Below are 22,120 nucleotides of genomic sequence, written 5' to 3' on the forward strand. Positions count from 1 at the left end.
CATCTAAGGCGAGGCAAACCACAGCGCAAAGCCCTGACCCTGCTCGCTGTCAGGAATCTCACTTTCTCACGGCAGGCAAATCGCTCCCAGGCCTCTCTTCTCACCATTAGCACGTTGGTGGCTGCTTCTCCTGCTCTGCCAGCATTTGGTGGAGACATGAGTTGGCCTCACTGCGTTAGCCAGAGGAATTCAGGTAGCAAAGCACGGAGGGAACAGCCTCCATCCTGCTGGTTGGACGTGCCCGGAGGATTTTTCTCTCCCTTTTGCTTTCATGTCGTGAGTTAGCTGGGGATTGTTCCTGATAAATAATCCGGAACTGCACTGTAATTTTCTGGTCTGAAATTTGATAATTAAGCAAATATAACATGTCTTTGTCTTGGGTAAGCACCATAAGGTAAACAGGAAGGAATGAGGGATTAAGATGTCTGTACTCTGAAGGAAGGTGACAAGCCCAGAGCCGTGACACCTTCGTGCTGAGCCGAAGAGGCCCAGCTGTGGGTTGGCATTGCACAGATGCATTGTTCAGGGGTGAAGAGCAAATAAAAGCAAAGGGAAAAGAAAACAAGCTATAAAATTCTCAGCAAAGCACAGAGCCCCAGCCTCTGCCTCTTGATGCTCCAGTGACAGCTCTGGGGAGAGGCAGGCGAGGGGTCGAGCTTTTGAAGTCCTGTCCTTTGCAAAGGCCCCCTGTTAAAACAGTCCTTGTGTTGACATTAGGTTGCATATGGTGGGGACTCTCCAGGCAGGTTCAGTCACAGCACGTGCAATCAAAGCAGAGGGAGACTTTTTGGTGTTTGACGACCTGGGCGCCAGGCCGGCCCTGTCCCAGTGGTGGGGTGAGAGATGTAGAGCCAGAGGTGAGGCTTTATCGGCCTGTTCGGGGATGTAGACATGTAACAGAACCCTGTTCTACGTGTACCAAGCACGGGAAGGAAAGACAGGGGAGAAGTTACCTAGGAAGGGCTTGAAATTATATCTGGGGTTCGGACACACACGTGTCAGGAGTGGTGAGAGTGGGAATGCTGGGAACATCTGGGACGAGGGGGATTCACAGCGTTTGGAGGGGATTGTACCAACAGAAGCATGATGGAAGTGTTCAAGGCCAGGTTGGATGGGGCTTGGCGCAAGCTGCTCTAGTGGAAGGTGTCCCTGCCCGTGGCAGGGGTTGGAACTGGATGAGCTTTAAGGTCCATTCCAACTCAAACCATTCCATGAGTCTATGATTCTATGAAGCACCACAGTGCAAGAGCAGATGAGAAGAGAGATGAGCAGTGCTTGCATGGGACAAAGCGCTTGCCACAAAGCTGGAGGAGCAGCTGAGGGCTTGTGCACTGCCATTTCCTAATCATGCATGGGCTCCCTGCCCTCACAGCTCTGCCAGCACACAGCTTTTAATCCACAGTAAGAATGGGGAGAGGCAAAAGGCATATTTGTTGCAAGTCACAGTGGTGAAACGAGGTCTCAGCAACTTCAGCTTCCCCTCCAAAAAGCTGGACTCACCACACAGAACTGGCAGAGGAGGGATGTGGGTTAGCAGTTATCTTCCCATAGCCAGAGGTGCCACCAGTGCATCCCATCCTTTGACATCCCGGTAGGACCCTAAGGGTGCCCAGCCCCATGCACACCGGCTCTCCTGGGGTTGGCACCTCCATGGATGGTGCAGATGCTGATGGTCTCCTCTCTTCACCTCTCTCAGCCTGCAACTGCAACCTGCATGCCCGGCGGTGCCGCTTCAACATGGAGCTCTACAAGCTGTCCGGGCGCAAGAGCGGCGGCGTGTGCCTCAACTGCCGGCACAACACTGCCGGGCGGCACTGCCACTACTGCAAGGAGGGCTTCTACCGGGACCTCAGCAAGCCCATCTCCCACCGCAAGGCCTGCAAAGGTACGGGGTTAGGGGTGGGTTGGCTGGGACCACACAGCTTCTTCTTCAGCCACTTCCTGCTGCTCCTGCTTCCGCAGCTCCTGCTCTCGCCAAACTCTCCTGCTCCTCCCTCTCTCAAACCAATCCCTTGAAAGGACTTTTCTCGCCACCGAGTTCCTTGCCATCACCTCTCCCTGGTGTTCCCATCCTCCTAGTGAGGACAAGGCTACCAATATACAAGAAGTCCTCACTGGTAAGGATGACTTCAAATTATTTCAGGTTTTATCACTTGAAACTTGTGCTACATCCACTCCAACAACTGCAGATAACTTGGTCATCACGCATGTAAGGGCACAGTTGCATAAATTCCCAGGTATGGGGTCAGATGTAGTGCCTTAAATCAGCCCATCTCCTGCTCCCATCCTCCACCCTCACCCCAGTGCTGCTTGGGGACAGGCAGCACTTAACCCACACACACAACATCCCACAGTGAATGGGGGAAAGGTGAGAACAGTAGAAGAGGAATCAATTTCACTTTGAGCTCCACAAATGGAGTTTTTTGATGCTTACTGGCCATCAGAGTGAGCGGGGCTTGGGGCAGAGCAGCAATAAGAGCAAATTCTGCAAGTGAACTCTTTTAACTCTCGGATGTCTGCTGGAAGAGATTTAAATCCTGAACCTGAGACACAGCTAAAAGAATCAAGCAAACATTAAAAAAAAAAAAAGCAGATTAGAAGATGCTGGGCCTTCCTGCAGAAAACTTCATCTCTTTTCTCTTTAAAGACTCGTTTCAATGAGAAATGGAAAGCTTTTTGGCCTGAGCTGGGTATTTTTGGTTGGAAAGATTTGGGTCTTCAGCATTCCCTATTTTTTAATGAGAACACTTCTTCCTTCATGTTTTTGTTTAGTTTTGGGGTATTTTTTTATTTTGGGTTGTTTTTTTTTCCACTGGGAACAAACACGCTCTGTGCCAAAGCAGAAAAAGAAATCACAGCTTTAGATGACCCAACTTCTCCCTTTTCACCTTATAAAGACTATCTCAGTGAGCCCTTTTCAACCTGCCCTGCATGGAAGATACTGACAGCTCCATCCAACAAGGGCTGGTGGGATGCTAACCCAACCCATGGCTCTGGAGGAGGTCAGGAGCTGCCCTTTTGGGCAGAGCCACTTCCCAGGCCAGCCCCAACACTCATATCCCATCTGGACTCCACTCTGGAGCAAGCTGCCAGCCACTGCCGAGTGGATTTGTGTCCTAATGTTCATGTTTGTGCTTTCCCAGCCGGGCTACAGCTGAAGGAACAACAGTGCATTAGGTTGAGGCAAACAGAGATTGTGAAGGCTTCTCTGGAACGGGCCGGGCAGTGCTGCAGGCGGGTATCCATCACCCTGGGGCAGCGGCATGCTCAAACTGGCACTTGTTGATGACCAGAGATTGATTCTCATTGACCTTCCTGCTCCGCAGAAAGGGGTTTGGGGTGGTGGTGGGAATTCCCTGCCCTGCACAAGCACAGCTCACTTCTTCCCAGGGCTCTGGTTTATCCTGGCTGCCTCCTCAGCATGGGAGCTCCTGGGGATCTGGTGGGATTTGTGGGAGATAAGTGCTTTTTCCTAGCCGCCAGATCACTGTGCATCAGTAGGGATCTGCACAGCGGCACAGTCCAGAGAGGGGATGCTCAGCTGGAGGGTAGGGCAGATCCCATCTCCTGTCCATCCCCAGCTTTTCCACCCTGGGAAAGGCAGTCCCTGCCCTGTGTTGGCAGTGATGACCACACGTACCCATCTCTGTCTCATTGACTTCAGCATTTCCCAGGCCCTTCCTTGCTCCTGCTTTTTCCAGCTCTCCTCTTCAGCTAGGCAGCCCGCTCCCCATCTCCTGCCCATTTATCCTTGCTGTTCCCTGGCTGGTAGCATAGCGGTTGTACCCAAAACCCACAGCCGGGTGCAGGTGGTACCTGTGGGAGGGAGACCTCAGAGCCATGTTGTGCCTCGGTTTCCCCAAACAAGCATGCAAGAAGGTGTGTGCTGGCCTTCAGGAGGCATTCAGCACTGTGGAAGGGTGAATTTCCCAGTTGCTGGGTCATTCACTCCATTAAATGCTCTTTGCAATTGTCCTTTTTCCATCTCCTGCCTCCTGCTCTTGAAATCTGAGACCGCCAAATTTAAATAGCTCTCCAGCCCCCCATGGTTTCTAACAAAACTGTGGCTATTGGAGCTAACAGATACAAAGGTATGTAATAAATATGCTGATGCATGAGCAGCTCCCCGACCCACAGCCTATTAGCACAATTTCACAGTAGCCGGAATGGTTTATTGTTGGCGTAATCCATCGTCCTATACAAAAGCGAGCGAAATGAAGTTTCCTGCAGCAAAGGCATTCCTTTGAAACTTCATTTTCCTGAGCTCTGCTCTGACACAGGGGATTTCATGTTCCCTGTTTTGCTTCCCGGATTCAGGGGCTGTTCTGAAATAATTGTTGGAAACAATCTTTCAAAAGTTGTTTTTAAAGGCATTTCTAAAAAACATTTTTAAACCCAAACCCTGCCATGTAACAACCTCACCATTTCCCCATTGATAACAGTATTAATTCATCATCTCACCGAGCCATCTGCCGATGGGCAAACCTCTCCCAGAGTCTCATCTTGACCAAATGTGTTTAGAATTAAGGAATTAACCATCCTGTAGCATCTGCCATCTCCCTCACAGTTGCCTCATGTCTCATCTCACCCAGCAGACTGTGTTTTCTCTGTAAGACTTGATTCATTCAACCATCGCATTGCTCCGTTCATGTCCCACACATAACATTTAAACAAATGCATCTCCTAGAGCCCTGGTGCCTCATGAGCCGGTCAGGAGCTGCCAAGGAAGCATGCAGCACGCTTACCCGCCAGCAAGCGTGCACGAGCTTGGGTGAGCTCATTGCAAATGGTCCATGAAAGAACTGCCAAAGAGATTTTGGTATTAATTCAGCCTAACAGACACATCCAGCTAAACTGACTTTCCTCTCATCTGTGCTTCCCATCTCTCATCCCATCCTATGCACTGGGTTATGTACCTCAATTCATAAAGCGTCTAACATCAGAAAATCACAGAGGCATGACTCGCTTTATTTCCAACAGTTGGATTTGTTATTTGTGCAAAAATAGCAGAAATGTTTGCACAAGGTCAACTTTTTTCTTTTTCTTTTAACTTGGAGAAAAAGAAAATGCCACAGAATTCTGTGTGTGTCACAGGGCACGGTGGGAGGCTCAGGCAGCAAAGGGGGAGCAGAAATTGGAGCTGGGCAGTGTCCTCCTGCCCCAGCAGATGGCTGGGTGCTTTTCTAATGGCCAAAAGTATAATGATCTTTAATTAAAAGATTTTTTTTATGATCAAGGGTTGTCTCAGCAGCACAGGTTTTTGGATTTATGGATCACTGTCACCCTGATGGTTATAAGCACTGGGGCCATGCCACGTTCCTCCCCCGTTCCATTTATTTCCTTGCAAGCCTGATAAACCGTTGACAGTCCCCAGCGATGCCCTGTTGCAGAGCCAGCAACAGGCAGAGCAGGGCATGGAGTCTGCAAACCACATGCAAAGGAATTGATGACAGATGGAGCGGAGATATTGCATGAAGTGGCAACGCTGGGAATGCGCCAGCGCCTGCCAGGCTGGAACTGGGAGCTGATGGAGCACCGTGCCTGCTGCGGGTGGGTGGTCAGACGAGCCCAGGGACACCAGTTACTCAAGCAAGGGCTCAGGGGTTTTGTGGTCAGACCGCACAACTGATCTCTGCATGGCCCCGGACAGGGACACTGGGGCTGGAAGACTCCAGTAGTGGTGCCGCTCCTCCACCGAGGGGCACGGATGGGCTCATCGCAACAGGATGCCCTCTCCTCTGCCAGAGCCATCAAATCCAAGCCCCAGCTAGATGAAACTTTGCGTGTTCACCTTCTAAAACTCATAACAACGGTGAAGTCCTCTTTTCTCGCTGATTTTTGTGGGAGCGTGAAGAGTTCCCAGAATGCTGAAGCCCTGCTTTCCATTCCTTCTGCTTTCCCTCTGCTCCAGATGATGTTGAGTGAAATTCCACATCTCAGTCCAGCAAACCCCTGTCCGCTCCGCTCTGTCATGGGCCACTGGGAATCAGGGCCCCAGTGTTAGTTCTTTTGATTAAATTCACCCTGATATTTGCCAGACTATTGGCACTAATGTCATTCTATTGGAACAGAGACTCTGCAGGATTTTATAGCCTGGCTGTGAAACAGCTCTGCACTTGGGGGAAAGGATTTACACACTTTTTGATGAAAAGCTGACAAATGATATGTGTTATGAATTCACTTGTGCTGAGGCTGCCAGAGCAAATGCCTTGTGGAGGGGCAGGATTTGGCACCTGGAGAGGTCACATTTGTTAGTGCTCTATGTTTTGGTAGAGAATGGGGTCTCCGGTCTCCCCAGTGCTGAGCCTGGCACCTTTCCATCAGCGTTGAAGGATTATTTAATGGCTTGTGCAAAGAAAAAAGAAAAGCACTTCCAGCCTACCTGCCTGTTTGTCATATCCCAGAAAGGATTAAGATTTGACATTTGCTTTTTGAGACAGTTTGGGTTCAAGCAGAGACAGTTGAGTGCTGCCTCCATGGGCTCAGCCTCCGGCCCTTGATTTCAAGGGTGCAGATGCAGCTTTTCCTCGGGCATCTGGGAGGTGGCGGGTGGAACTGGTGCAGCTGAACCCCTTTGGCTGCTTGTGCTGCCTGGAGAGGAGAGCAGAGCCCTGGTGACAGGGACAGTGGGACGAGTCCCCCGTCTCTCTCCACTGACTATAGAGGGAGCTGCGTGACCAGCTTAGAGCGGAGAGCTCATTTCCACGAGGCTGAAGCCAGGGGAGATGTGATTTCTTCCCGCTGCCTGGAGCCCCGCTGAGAAGTTGGGGTGCAGGAGGCAGCTGGGGTAAAACCCGCATTAGACAGCAGAGTCTGAGGACGGGCTCGCTGGTGTCCCACTGTCGGTGTCCCACGGGCCATGTCCCAGTATATAACAGGAAGATGAGCCTGTCCGTGATGCACCTCTGCAGGTTTCAGTTGGGGTCAGCATCCCTCCAGCCTCAGAGATGTTCCCTGCCACCACAGTCCCCAGTCCACAGCTAGCTGATGGGTAGGTAACCTTACATCCCAAAGACATAGGGTGGCCTGGCTGAAACCCCTAACCCAGGGGTCCCTGGGCCAGCAGGGCCACCAGTGGTGGCTCCTGGTAGCACTCCTGACCTCAGTCTTTCCTTGTCTGCAACAACTGCCAGCTCCCGCAGGCTCTCTCCCATCACTTCAGGGACCCCATCACTGCTGGGCATCATTGCAGGAGATCTACCCTTGGTGTCCAGCTTAGGAGGAGGTAAAGTGCATCCTAAGAGAGATGTCCTCTCCCCAAAGCAACGTCATTTTGGTGCCCATCCAGCTCATTTGTGGTTTCACAAGGCAATACTTTCTATTAATTCATCCCAGGGAGTTGTCCTTAATTATCAAACTTCCTTCCCTTCCTCTTCTCCTTTTCTTCCTCTTGAAGATCAAACAAAGCTACTGTTTAGATGAGTGATGAGCCAACTCGTAGTGCTGGCAGGGCTTGTATCCAGTTCTTGTGTCAAGGCTTGGTCACCAAAGTTCAGACTTTCAAGGCATTGACCTGTCAGACACCGACTTTCTTTTCTCCACAGGATATGGCTCTTCCACTGCTGTGAGAACAGTTTTCTAGCTGTATTTCCATACCACATTTGTTAGTGGCTATGCCTTAGTTACCCCCTTCCCCAAGGCCCCATAATTCTTTGTATTGCCATTATTACAAGTGCTAAGCATTGATTTATGGTTTCTACACCTGAAACTTGTCATCAGCAACCCCTGGGCACACAAACTGGCTGAAGAAAGTTTCTAGAACCGCAGCTTTACCCTGTCCCATGCACACAAGTTGCTGGTGGAAGTGTCCTCAGGCAGCACAAGAGGCTTGTCTACCACTGCCACCAAGTGCCACCACCTCCATGGGACCTCCAGGGGCTAGGGCAGAGCTGCACCATTCACCCACTTGGGCTGGAAGAGTCCCAAAGCAAAGAAGGGACATGATTATTACAGAAACTCTTGAACTGTTTAGTTTGTACTGTGACAACATGGAAAAGGACTGGTTTGGGTTTTTTTAACTGAAGACTTTTGCACAGCACAAGACATATACCTGCCCTTGTCAGAATTTAAAAATCCATGATTTTAATGGCACATGAGCAGCAACATCAAATTAAGCAGCCACTTCTGTACGAGCTGGAGTGGGAAGAATTTTCAGTGTTGCAGCAGTGGAATATTCCCGTGGCAAACCCAGCTACTGAGACACTTTCTAAGTTTCAGTCCAGATGAGGCTCCATGTGCCAGCCCTCATCATGCTCTTCCTTGCACATGTGCCTTCCTCTTCCAAGGGCTTTCTAATTAAGTCTGATCTATGTGAGCCACCAGCGAGGAGCCAACCAAAAGTTGGAGCCATACACAGTCCTTTCCCTCAGCCCAGAGAAGCTCCACCAACCTCCACGCAGCACACAGGGATGATGCCATGCACTGGGGAGCACATATAGGGACCACAGATACCACGTTCCAGCTTCACGTTTGTAGCCACTGGTGAGCTGAAGCAGTCACTTTCTGCTCCTCCCTGTATCTGCCCCTGGAACTGATCCAGTATTGGAGCTGGTCTCTATTTGGATGCAAATTAACTGGGACAAGGATAAAATCCTGATGTCTGGTCCTCCCAGAAACTTACCACTGATTTCCTCCTCCCTGGTTTTACAAATGAGGGCCACCTCCCACAGTACAACAGCATTTAAACAGACAGTGTGTTTCAGTGGAATATATTCAGGCAGGCTGTGATTTAAGCCTGGATGCTCAAAGGAAGCACAGAGGGCTGGTGCGGTGACCCTGCCCCGGGGACTGGCGGAGCACCAAGGGACATTGCTGTGGAGAGAGGTTTGCCTGTGCCCGGTGACAAGATCAGAGCAAAGTCACCTCCATGCCAAAAGTCTCCTCCAGCTGCAGCTGCCTCCAGGCTCCAGCAGTCAATCATTCCACACGCTGCTCCCACCCAGGCACGTTCTGCTGCATGCCTTGACTCCCCTGGGAGCGCAGTTGCCCGGGGCACCGGGCGGATGCTGTGACCCCAGCCCTGCCGCAGCGCTGAGGCAGGGGGTGCTGCTTGGCCTGGGCACTCTGTTCTCCTCCGAAAAGCCACTTGGGCACTTCCAGAGCCCTTCTCAGCAACGCTCCCTCTGCCAGAGGAGCGTCCTTTGGGCAGCGCCAAACCAGGAGAGACAAACTTGCACTAAAGGCAAACTTGAACCAGGGAAGGGGATCTGAGGAAGAGGCTTCTGAGAAGCCTTCAAAGGGGCTGGGAAGACATCTGGATGTAAATGAGAGAGCATCTCACCAGGCAGGGGCCTGACCTCTGCTCTGGAGCCAGGCTGAGAGAGCTGGGCTGGGTCAGCCTGGAGAAGAGAAGGCTCCTGAAGGGGAGACCTGAGAGCAGCTCCAGTGCCTGAAGGGGCTGCAGGAAACCTGGAGAGGGGCTTGAGACAAGGGATGTAGGGACAGGCCAAGGGGAATGGCTTTAAGCTGCCCGAGGGGAGACTGAGATGAGCTCTTAGGCAGAAGCTCTTCCCTGTGAGGGTGCTGAGGCGCTGGCACAGGGTGCCCAGAGAAGCTGTGGCTGCCCCATCCCTGGCAGTGTTCAAGGGCAGGTTGGACACAGGGGCTTGGAGCAAGCTGCTCTAGTGGAAGGGGTCCCTGCCCATGGCAGGGGTTGGAGCTGGAGGAGCCTTAAGGTCCCTTCCAGCCCAGACCAGTCTGGGATTTTATGACCTGCAGCACAAACCCCAGAGCAGAGCTCTGATGTGTCTGCTCAACACTCCCAGGGCATCCAGGAGCACCTGCTCCCACAAGAGATGCACCCAGGGTCCCGGTGATGCCCCAGGTGTGGCACTCCCACATATGCTCTTTCTCAAAGACACCCACCAGTTGCTCCTTCTGTGCAAATGAGTGAGACCAAGACTCAAAGCCCCACCTCCCAGGAGAAGGACAACACTGGGTGATCTAGTTTAGAGATGCATCTCCACTGCAGTGGGAAACCTTCATCACTTTTAGCAAGGGAGGGAGGAACAGCTTTCAAATGGGTGAGCTGAAAAAGCATGCAGAAAGGGTAAAAGAAGTGGCAGAAACTGCCAGCACTGTGTGGAGGGGTCAGGATGAGACACTCTACTGACTTCAGGGACCCAAGATGTGATCAAGGAGGTTCGGCCAGGGACCCTCTGAAGGACCTCGAGCTCTCCATTGCAGCCTGGGAACTTTCCCCCCAGCACCTTTAAAGGGGAGATGGAGCTCATATCTGAGTCCCAAACCCAGGTTAGACATGTGGATGATCCAGCTCATTAGGGAAATGTAGACAGTGTTTTCTGTGACAGGAGCTCTGCATTGTCCTTGCAATGATGCTGCCTTAGAGAAGATTTACTGGCTAAATCTGGGGCTGACTACCTTCAAAACTGTGGTTTGAGTCTGGTTTTTCAGCAGAAACATTCCGTAGGCAATCCTGAGGGGCAGGTTTGGACAGTGGCTTCTCAGAAGTGTCAGGGTGCGACACAGCAGAGGAGAATTTGCACTCTATTAAAAAAACCCCAAACAACAAACAGATACAGCGCAGTTCTCCATCACAAGTCTCAGACTAAGAACAAAAGTTGCTAAATTTGTTTGCGCAGCCAAACCTTCACATATCTCCAAGACAGAGGAGGGAAAAGGAATAATTTGCCTTCCCCTAAATGTTTTCAATCTGTTGAGATAATTTCCTGTCTCAGATCAGTTCTTGACAGTGAAAAGTTCTCCAGGCTCTCTCCTGAACATTAAACCAAAGTTCTGTCCTGCTCATCCACACACCCTCTTCTGATTTTAAGCCTCCTAAAACAAGAAGAATTTTTTCTGATAGAAAAGGATCTTTTCCAGTTAAACGCACACTTCCCAGATCATCACAATCCAGTGCCCCAGGAGCTCCCACTGCAACCTTTCATGGGCACGAGGAGTGTTGCTGGTGGTTTTCTCCACTGTGGATGCTCTGGTGTCTGGTAAGGGCAGTGCACACTGGAGGGATGCCCCCTGCTGAGCTTTTCCTAGACCTTCTCTCACGTCTACCCAGTGGTCTCATTTTGTGAGGCTTGTGGCAACCTCATTATCTCTGAGATTTTTTCTCTGCTGACAGATTTGATTGAAGTATTATTAGTGGTAGAATATGCCCATTGGAATCTCATTCCTCAGAAGCCAGCCTAAAAATGCATCAGGAGGAGAAAACTTTTGCCTTTCCCCACCCCCTCAGTAAGAGTATTTTCCAACCCACTCTTTCTCATGCAATGTCTCCCATGAGGGCAAGTTGAGCCTTAGTTTGCTTTAGAGCCACAAGAACACCATGCCCAGGAAATGTGCCTCTCTGCTTGGGCATAGCTGCCCTGGGGGTTTTGACATTTTTTGATGGAAAAATAAAAGCAGTGACATCCTCCATGACAAAAGCCAAGTCCTACCAGCAAAGCAGGGAGAAGGAAGCCCCAGTACTTCACCCCTGGGTGTCTCAGCATCCCCACCAGCTTCTCCTGCAGTCACCTGAAAGCTGGAGCTCTGAGATGACAGGAGAAACTTTAGCACTTTCTCAACAAGAGAATATTCAAGCCTTTTGGAAAGCACTGTCATAATTGAGTCTGTATCACTAATGCCTGCCCATAGTGCGCCTGCCCGAAAAGTGGATTTATTGTGGTTCAAAGCCCTCTCTGGATTAGCAGCGACTCTTGCTCACTGGAGGCATTGTGGGCCCCGTCTGTTACTTGTTAAGGAGAAGACAAAGGCAAGGTCTAATCTGTGAAATTTGGCCCAAACTACAGGGCGCCAAAGCCCTTGGCTTCCCTGAGTGCCAGCTCAGGAGGAGGAAATGGGAGAGCCCTGAGAAGCGGCGCAGGAGGAGGGACACTGTGAAACACCAAGAGATTATTTGGCTTTGCCTGATAAAAGGGGGAATTCATTTTCTGCTGGCAAAGAAACCTTTAAATCTCCAAGAGAATGTGCCGAGGGACATTGTGCGTGAACATGATCCTCTGGAGAACTAAATACAGTTCACAATATCACAGACAAGCTGACGATCTCATTGCAAAGTGGTTAACAGTTAATATTGTAAGCCATTATTAGTATTCAGAGTTAACACAGAGACATTTCAACCTCTGCTTCTGGTTAGCAAACTAGCTGGGGCCAGGCTGGGTGGGTACACACTGAATACCATCATTTCTCTTCTCCATGATACAGACCTGTGGGATTTGTGGGATGTGCCACCTGTGCTGGGGAGCTGTCATTAAATAAGCTCTTGCCCATCCCTGCAGGATCCTATCCCCAAAGGCAGCATAAACCTCTCCGCACCACTCAGGTGCACAGATACCAGACCATAGCCCTTCTTGCCCACAGACAGGTAACCAGGGTAGGTCTTCAAAGGAAGGAGCACCTCTTGTTTTGAATTGTTTCTCCAAAGACAGGAGCCAAACAAAATCTGCTAAAGAAACCCTGCCCAGGTCCAGTCTTTGGGACACCTTAGCCTGGGGTCACCTTAGACATGGATTGCAGTTACAGGAGGACAACTGAACTCACCCCAGCAGTTCCACACACCTTGCATTCCGCAGGGTGATGTGTTCACTGGAACCAGGATTTAAAGTATCCAAGTTACTAAAAACAGTGAAGCAGTAGAAAATAGTTCTACAACTACACAAAAGCTTACTTAAGTAATAATGTCTGAACCATACCTCTAAATACTAAACCATAAGACTAAGTGAAATATATTTACTGCATCAGGGTTACGTGGGCTGTGCTTTTGAAGTGACAGGAAAATTTCAGTTCAGTTGTTTTGACATTTTGCTGAATCAAAGCGTCCACACCAGAAGCTTGATTTTGGTGCTTTTTTTTTTCCAGCAGAAAGCTTCTGTACCACATTTTTTGCTCCAGTTGGAGTCTTTGGAGGAAAGAAGGAAAGCAATCAAAGGGAGGCAATTTGGCCTTGATTTTGGAAAAGCATTTAAAAGCATGGTTAAATATAAACACGTACCTAAGGCACATTGGCTATAGGGTACTTATTTTCATACTTGAAACTGACTGATTTCCTGAAGAAGGTTCCTTCTCAGAACAGGAACCTTCACCGATGACTACTGCAAATTAAGGTATTTTTTTTCAGGTTTAATGCATTGCTGGTTTAGTGCTTCATGCACGGCGCAATATAAAGCAATCATGCTTTGGGCTTTTAAATCTGGAAGCCCTGGAGTTATTGCAGATACTGTGTGACAGGAGGGAATCTGGACACCCCGTGATAGCGAGTGTTTTTGTTGTTCGAATGGATTTTTCATCATTCTGAAGACCTCCCAAGGAAGCAGCTTCCCCAAAACAGGAAGATGCTAATTCTATAAAAATGCAGATCCTTTCAGGTGCCTTCTCCGAAAAGGTCACACTTGAAGAGAGCTAAGCCCGGAGATTTAGCCCACTGTTTACCTTTCAGCACACGTATGTGTGGGCAGATCAGCAGCTGGGAATACCTCTGACCTAAACTCAGGGGTGGAAAAATATTTGCATTTTTGTCATGCTGTTTGTCACCCTTCAGTGGCCCAGACACAGCAGGGCATTTCGCATCCTCCCATGAATAGTCCTAAGACTTGCTTTCAGGTATTTTTTAGTCCCAAACCAGCCAAATCTCAGCTAAGGCAGAAAAATGCACCATCACCTCTGCTCGAGCGGACGATGGCCTGCCTCAGCAGATTTGTGCATATAATAGTGGCTTGTCTTAGAAGCTTCAGACAGAGTTATAAAACTCCACGACAGACAGTTTTGCAATAGCATGCCCCCAGGGGAAATCTCTTCCTAACTGCAGGCAGTTAGTAGCTGGCTTGGAGTGCTTATATCCGAATATATATTAATCCCGGCTAATGTAACTACAGATGTTCTCATTCATAGGCCTATCTAATCCTGTTGGGCCTTTGCCATGGTGTCTCGTAGCATGAGTTCTACGAGTTAATTACGTGCAGTGCAAAGAAGCATTTCCTTTTATCATCGAAAAAGGTTGCCTTTTAAATGCATTGAATGTCCCTTTGTTCCTGTGTTTTAAGGACCAGTGAAGAGGAGCACCTGTCTGACCTTCTCGGCGCTATGCATTACTTGGCATCCCTCCATCGTCTCTTGGCAAGGCATTCCTAATCTTTTCCATCGCCCTCAGATGGGTGCCTCTCTGCGCCTTTTACTCTGGTTTCCCAGCTGAGGACGTACTATTGATTTCTGTAGTGTCATGATATTACATTCAGTGTTACTCTCTACCCTTTTCATAATATAACCTACCATCTCGTTGCTCTTCTGAGCTCTGTTGCAATCAGCCAGATGTTTCATTGACTCCTAGATCTTTTCCTGGAGTGGTTGTAGTTAATTGGGATCCTTCAGCATGCATAAGCCATCCTGTTTCCTCCTTCCAATTATGCATCCTTCTGCACACTGTTTTTTTTCTGCTATCCTCTCACCCGTTTGGCCACTTTGTGTCAGTCTCGCAGACCTACATGGTTTCCTCATGTTTGGACTAGCCAAGTTGAAGGTGATCACCTAGAAATGATGTTAACTCCCTTCTTTCCAGGTCATGGCTATTATATAAGAAAAATCACATTTTCTGGACACAGGCACCCCCACCACTGCCCTCATTCCCCATTAAAGCCTCACTATATATTCCCATTCCTTGTTTTCTCCTCCACAGCCAGGTTTTTAAGCAGGAAATAACTTCATTTTCCACCAGTAATTCCTGGTCATCTCTGCCACGGGCACTCATCACAGATTTTTTTCTTAAAGGTTTTATGAAAGAACTAAATCAGGACAGTTATTTCCCTTCCCCCTGATTCTGTGTGAACTACCAGACTTTCTTGCAACATCATTCCTGTTTGTTCCTCTCACATCTCACTTCCTTCACCATTGCATTGTCCTCTATGGGGTAATCCATTTAAGGAAAGTGTGAGGATACAGAGGACAAATCAGATGATATCCCCCTTATTACCTCCAAGGGTGGCCCAGGCACCCTCCTTTGGTCGTCAGTGAGGTTTTTTCTCAGCTCTGCCTCACAGTCTCCTCTCTGCTTAGTGCAGGGGACTGCTGATACTCTGCATCGCAGTGAATGATGAACAAACACTTGCACCCAGGAAGTCCAGGCATGAAAACACGTTTTGTGAATCTAAAGGTGTCTATCAGAAAGGCAGTGAGGATGCCAAAGGGGTGTTTGTACCACCTTTGTGACTCTAGGGCAGTTTTTCCTTAGTTTGAGGTTACAACGCAAAGGAATTTGAACTGAACGGGAAAAATCAGCATTAACCACCAGCAGCCCATGGCTAGGGAAGGAGAAGGAAGAGCCTGTAATTGCTGGCTGCAAGTATTTGCACTGGCCAGGGAACTACAAATTGCCTTTAATTGTTCCTAATTGCTGGCACTGGTTCAGTTCCTCCAGGATAGAGACCGCAAATGTGCATCTACAGACACTGCTTAGACCCCCTCCTGCCTCCCCATGCCAGGAGACCCATGCCAGGAGGGCTGAGCTGCTGCTGTTTCAGAGAGTTTTCTGGAAGATGGAGAAGTCAAAATGGGGTCAGGCATTGAAGGGGCCGGAGTGGTGCTGCCCAAAACACTTGTCCCAGGCTCTCAGAGTCCTGTGCTGCAGTGAAGAGCTGGGGACCAGTGTCGGAAAGCACATCCCTCCACCCAGAGAGGGTTTAGCACACGGCGTGTTGGAAGGACAGCAGTCTTCCAGCACGGGTTTCTCTTGGTGAGGTCCTGGACCAAGGGCCAGTGATTCCCAGCTCCTCTGCCACTTGTCTGCTTTAGACCACATCACACATGCCCATGGGGACGTGGCCAACATCCGTGCTGCAGACCCCTTCAGGAGCCCAGCTTGGGAAGAGAGTAGACAACCTCAGACAGATATGTCTGTAAAAATAACCATGGCAGCTTTGGACAGGCTGTGCCGAGGCATTACCTCATGAGGGAAGGAAGCAGCAGCATTGCTATTTATTTATGTGGTGTCCAAAGAGTACTCTGTGCTCTGCAGCCCGTCCTCCAAGAGCCTGATTCTGTAAATCTTACTCATCACAAAGGCTTTTTTTTCCCATTTTCTCCTCTTTCTTCCCCCTCTCTCATGCATGTGGTCCCACTGAAGTCACTGCAATCCGTTCACATGGGGGAGGATTACTCACAGGATGGGGGTTTGCAGGCGATGCCTGAAAACAGCAAGCGCAGCTCCAGCGGGGACGCCTGAAACATGAGGCATGTTCCTCCCCATCCTCCTGCCCTTTGCCTCTTCTTGTGTAACCCTTCCCTGATTTGCTTATTTTTGTGTTAACTCCAGCCTCTCTGCTCTTCTTTAACCCTTTTCTGTCCCCTTCCTTCTTCAGGCTCTTGAGTAAGGTATTTTTATTTCCTCTCCCCCAGCAATACTGAAGCCATCCCCTGGGGCTGCAGCGTGCAGGCTTTCCCACCTAAACATCCTCTGCTCTCTGCGCCCATCACCAGCCACACTGATTCAATGTTGAAACTTTTCCAATCAAAACTGGGTTTGATAGAAAAGTTTTCCGCTACAGACAGGTTTGAAGTGCCTGGTTCCAGAGCCAGCTCCAGGCAGGGGGTAAGAGCAGGACTTTTACTCAAAAACCCCAAATCAGAAGTGTTCAAAAACCCCAAATCAGAGCTCCCCTGAGGGGCAGGAGGAGAGCAGGAGCAGTGCTCCCCCGGCAGGGTTCTGGCTGGCTCATTCCCGAGGATGCTGCACAAGAAAAGGAAAGCTTTCCTGCCTTTCCCTGCCACCGCTCAGCAGGGGCAGACCACAGTCTGGCATGGTGCTTGCAGCTCTTAGAAATCAGGGCTGTTAACAAATGTGCAAGGCCATAATCCTTTTGGAGCAGTGATGATAACAAGCCCTGATGGGGTTTTTTAGCTTCTTTTTTTCCCCTGTAACAAACAGCTGCGCCAGTAAGTCCCACTGTGGGAAATGAGATGGTGAATGTTTTCAAGTGCAGTATTTACATCCTCTGCCAAACCCTTCACATCTGCCCAGCTCTGCTGTCAAGCCTCCATCCATCTGGCCAGGAACAGCAGGTCCTCCAGCTTGCCTGCATCCCACAAGGGCATTTCCTTCCTGTGCCCACAGTGCCAGCTGCCAGGGATGCTGCTCAGCGGGGAAGGGCTCAAGCAACAGCACTGAAAGGAGGGTGGTTTTGTGGTTTTTTTTCTGCAGCGCACGTGAAATGAATTCCCAACATCTCTAAAAGCAGTTGTTTTCTGCCTGAGGTCTCCTGTGTGGAGGGGTGATGAAATGCTCCTTGATTTTGTACCTCTTCCTTACAGCCCCGCCATAGCTCCAGGGACCCCAAGGGAGTTTGAAGCTGGCTGGGGTGTGGGCAGTGGGTGCTGTGGCTCCACAAGCCTTGCCTGCTCCCCTCCTCCTCAAGTCCCGCACACTGTTGATCACAGCACCCGTGGGACACGGCCGCTGCCGTGTGCAGGGGTGGGGGTCCTGGAGCAGGTCCACGCCATGCTGCCTCCCTGGCAATTGCCCTCATTCCCTGGGAAGGATGTCTTGGCTCTGGTTCCATCTTTGCAGTGGGACCAGCTGCGGCTCAGCCGCCCCATCTCTGGTGCTGCCCCTCCGCACCAAGCGATGACCGCGCACACCCCTCTGCCAAACGCCACCTCTGTTTCAGGTCGGTGCAGTCCCGGCTGGACCGGACACTTGCTGGAGCTCTGCACCACTGAGGAGAAGGTGAAGCCGTGCCGGGAGCGCTGCGGCAGCCCCATTCCCTCCAACACCACCGGCACCCGCGCTCTTCCTCCCTGACCGTCTTGTTGTGTGTTCCCCCCACAGAGTGCGATTGCCATCCCGTGGGTGCCGCCGGCCAAACCTGTAACCAAACCACAGGCCAATGTCCCTGTAAAGACGGTGTCACCGGCATCACGTGCAATCGATGCGCCAAAGGCTACCAGCAAAGCCGGTCTCCCATTGCCCCCTGCATAAGTAGGTGGATTGCTCTTTCCGTGTCTGTAGATTAGAGATATTAACCTGCATATATCCACAGGAGCCACTGCCCAGGCTGGGCGGCTACTAACCCACACATCTGTGCCAACAGGCAGTGCTCAGGGGATGACGGGCCTGTGACCCCTGACCAGCTCTACTGCCCTTAGGGCATATCATCCAAAGTTCACCCCTAGCTTCCAAGAAGCTCATCTGCCTTCTGGGTGGGTTGTGTAAGGGAATCTACAGCCAAATTTGCCACTAATCTGATTTGGCTTCATAGAGAGAGCACATTTGCTTTGGGGTACCACATCAGGGAGATCACTGCAAGTCCAAAATCAGGCTGTGTGCTGCACTGGTACAGAGCTCAAATCAGAGGAGCTGCTGGTTTTCTGGAGCTGCCATCACAGTAACACAGCCAACAGCACCTGGATTGCTAAAGGGGATCTTACACTCACACAACCCACCCAGAAACATAGACTGGTTTACTGTTTGCTTTCTTGGGTTTGCTTTTTAATTTGGCTTCCCAAGGTCACTGTCATCCTCTGCTCTCACAACAACAGAATCAAGCACCAGGTACAGCTCCCAAACTCTGTTGCAGCACCTGTTCTGCAGACATTCACATCCCCACCCAGTCCCTCTGAGCACTCACTGCTGGGACAAGGTGTGCTTCAGCCCAGTGCTCCTCTCTGCTGCCTGTTGGCTTTGCTGTTGTTGGATCATTCAGTACCTCATGCACCTCATGTGAGACATCACCTGCCCTAACGAAACAAAGCACTGGAATTACAGTGCCTGGGATGGGCTGGGAAGGAGGAGCTGCTCCCCTCGAGACCGACTCCCCGCTGCTAAAGGGGGCAAGAAGGCCCAGTGGGAAAAGAAAAGTGAACGTTGAAAGAATCAAGTCTTTGTTGGGAGCCCACAGTCTGCTCCTGTGCTGTCCCCTCACAGCATCTGCCTCTTGGGTTGGCCATTGCCAAGCTATGGGGCAGATACCCTTTCTCCACCTTCTCCTGCTGAAGAAAACATACATTCCAGGGTGGCTTTCGTTCACTAGAGAGTCATTCTTCCCTGTGTTGCAATGGGACAGCAAGAGCTCAAACCAGATGCTTGTTTCCCCAAGATGCTGCAGTCACGGTTTCAGCATGCTTTGCAGCAAGTATGCGCAAAGGTTTATCATTAATCATTCCCCAGAGCCATGGCAAATCAGAGAGTAAATTGTTCCTTGCATCACCTCCCTTGGGATTCATCGCACTAAATAAAGACAGACACAGAATTTCAACACAGTCCGAGCAGGCGTTTGGGGCTGGGCTGTGCTCACACAGCCTGCGCTCCAGGATGCTCACACCAGGATGTGGTGTGAGCCTGGCAGGGCTGCCCTGCCCTGGCCCTTCAACCTGGCCACCAGCCTGGCACCCGCAAGAGCCCCTGACTGCTGTGTCTCTGCAAAATGTCCTTTCTGAGGGGCCAAAACTTGTGTTCAGATGTGTTTCAAGCAACACTCTGGCCTGGCTATGAAGCCGTTGTGCAGTTGTTGAGAGTTTGATCTTCACATACAATGCTAAAGCAGTTAAAGTGAGGATATGAGCAACTCACAATTCTTCCATCCTAGAAAAACCCAACCAGTACGTTTTCATCCTTGAGAAATATCAGACAGTGCATCCTGTGGTGAGGGGTGCACTTCACAGACATTTTGTACATGCTTAGTAGAGGGCACTTGCCCTCCATCCCTTCCCACACTGCTCTCCTGTCTGGCACTGGGAGGGTGCATGTACGCTGCAGCTAGCCAGGGGCTGTTCACCTTCTCTGCAAGAGCAGTTACTCTCTGATTTACCATTGTTTCCATCTTCCTTGTCCCAAAGACTAATAGTCATGCAACAATCACCTCATCACTGGTACACACATACAATCACTGGTACCCACAGGTACCAGTGGGGTCTGTCTGTACTGCAGCCCACACCAGCAAGCATGAGCACTCATCCAGATGCCAGCTCCGGGATGGCTGTGCTGGCTGTTCGTGTACTGCCTGACTATGCACTATGTGTTTCACATGGGTTTGGGCCTGTGTTAAATTGTATGAGGGCTGAACAGCACAAAAAGTAATCTAATGCTAACTGGGCTGCATCCCTGTGAGCTGCCATCATTGCAATTCAGACAGACCCCAGCAATCCCTGCCTCTATGGCCAGGCAGGTTCCTGAGAGCAAAAGCAGAAAAAGACTGATGCCAACCCCCAGATCATGCTGAAATTCCACTTTCCAAATGGTCTGGTGGTGTGTTCCCCGGCCAGGATTCCCAGGGATGCACAGAAATTGCATCACTGTGCCCTAAATGCACAAAAGATGTCGGTAATGAGATCTGTGTATGTGCACTGGGGAAAGGAGATCATCTTGCCAAAGTTCGGACCATATAATGTACTCCATCTGCAGTCCATCGTTTTTAGCATCAACAAACACAGTCAGACTTGGGCATGAATATCCAGAACATTATATGGTTTCAGCTATGCAAAGCCAGCCCCAAATCAAAGCCAGGGACCATTGCATTGGCACCAGATATGTTTCTGTTTCCTTTAAATAGCGCTCATATCACAGCATATAGATGCATGCTTTACCTGCATGATACCTCACGCAAGAGGAGGGGTAGCACTGCCTCAGGCATGGATGGAAACAGCAGCTGGAAGGGACAACCCAGGGACAAGGAAAGGCAGCAGTGCTCCACTGTCTGCTGGCGCTGGGCACCCTGCACCCTCCAAGCCCCTGCAAGAGCATCCTTTACCCTGGGCTGCACACTGGGACCTAGCACTTGCAGCAGGTTGTGTCTGGGACCATATCAGTTCTCTGGCTGGCTCAATCTTCTCTTATTTGCAGCCAAAGCTAAAAGTTTTGGTTTTCCTACACCCTTTTTGAGGCCCAGTTCCGCAGTAGATACAGGCCTGGTTGCTGCTTTCTGGGGCTCTTGCAAAGCTCATTGTTAGAGGACATAGTTGGGAAACACCTCCCATGGTTGGGAAGGGAAAATGAGGTGTGTGCAGGGGCCAGGCTCTCTGGGATCTGGAATAATACCTCCTACTTTTATCTCCTCTCCTTTCCCATCTGCTTCTCGCTGTCCTGCGCAGAAATCCCCGCCGCTCCCCCCACCACGGCCACCAGCAGCACAGAGGAGCCTGCAGGTATGTTGTCTGTTCTTTTAAAGCATCTCCATGGTAAATGTCTTTTGAGCCATCATCTGCCTGAGATGAAATTGCAGGTTCCTTTTATGCCCTAAATGCCCAAGTGTTTGAAAGGCGTGTTCAGCATCCTGGGAGATGGGTGTTTCTAGGAACACATGGGAGCTTAGAGAAATGCAGAAAAGTTTTCCCAGAGGAGCTATATCTATTACTCAATGTGGAAGCAATGTTTGATGGGAAAGAGGTAAGGACTCAAGACCACCACTGGTTGATTGTTGAAGTTTAAGGGTTACCTTCTCAAGAGGCTATCAGTTTCACTGAGTCCTGGTGGAGGAGGACTGGAGAAACAAAAATCCTCCGAGAGAGAACAAAACACCTAAGCACTGCTTGCTGCTACATGGAAGCATTGCCTTCATTTGCCTGTTATTTCTTGTGTTAAGCAACCTTAGGTGCTGGTGTGACTTGTGTATGCTGTAGCAATGTATCTCATGTCTGCCTTTGTGTGTTCTTGGTGTGGGACACACTGTGCTTAGTGGCATTGTTGGGGCCAGTTGTGCTCAAAAGTGTCTCAAGGCCAGCGACTGTAAGAGCAGGAGGAGCTTGGAGCCTCTTAGATTGGAGCAGGAGGTCCTGAAGCCTGGGGACAGCAGCACAGCCCTGATGGACCTGGATCACTGCATATATGCAAGCTGCAATACAGAGGATAGTCCTGAGAAAGCTTTGTCATACCACAGCGTATGTACCCTCCTGTTCCCCTCCCTTCTCCTTGCACCAAATACTACCCATGCAACTGGGCTCAACACGTTTCTTCATATACCCCATCTCCACCACCACAACTGCACCAACACCCCACCATCATCCCCTCCTTATTTACACCCCTAGAGGGGCTGACTCCTGCCTCACCGCGTCACTGGGGACTATCCTGTCCCCAGTTCCCTCCGGTCAGATTGGTCTGAGCAGGGGGTGATGGCAGGAGCCAGAGGCCTTGGGAAAGGGTTACTCACCTCGTCCCACTGCGGTGGAT

The 22,120-nt window shown here is 50.3% G+C and overlaps 1 protein-coding gene across 3 annotated transcripts in view; it reads left to right on the forward strand.

Moving 5' to 3' along the window:
* NTN1 (netrin 1) overlaps positions 1 to 22,120 on the forward strand; it is a 96,623-nt gene that overhangs the window by 49,730 nt on the left and 24,773 nt on the right. The window contains exons 2-4 of one of the 3 annotated variants that reach the window (XM_061461952.1): positions 1,697 to 1,885; positions 17,789 to 17,938; positions 21,046 to 21,099. In XM_061461952.1, coding sequence (XP_061317936.1) covers positions 1,697 to 1,885; positions 17,789 to 17,938; positions 21,046 to 21,099 — 393 coding nt within the window. The remainder of the gene's footprint in view (positions 1 to 1,696; positions 1,886 to 17,788; positions 17,939 to 21,045; positions 21,100 to 22,120) is intronic. The other 2 variants (XM_061461953.1, XM_061461955.1) reach the window with 2 other exon arrangements.

The sequence above is a fragment of the Pezoporus flaviventris genome, unplaced genomic scaffold, assembly GCF_033815535.1.
Source record: "Pezoporus flaviventris isolate CSIRO_AGI_PZ_B2104156 unplaced genomic scaffold, CSIRO_AGI_Pfla_v1 ptg000034l, whole genome shotgun sequence".
NCBI lineage: Eukaryota > Metazoa > Chordata > Aves > Psittaciformes > Psittacidae > Pezoporus > Pezoporus flaviventris.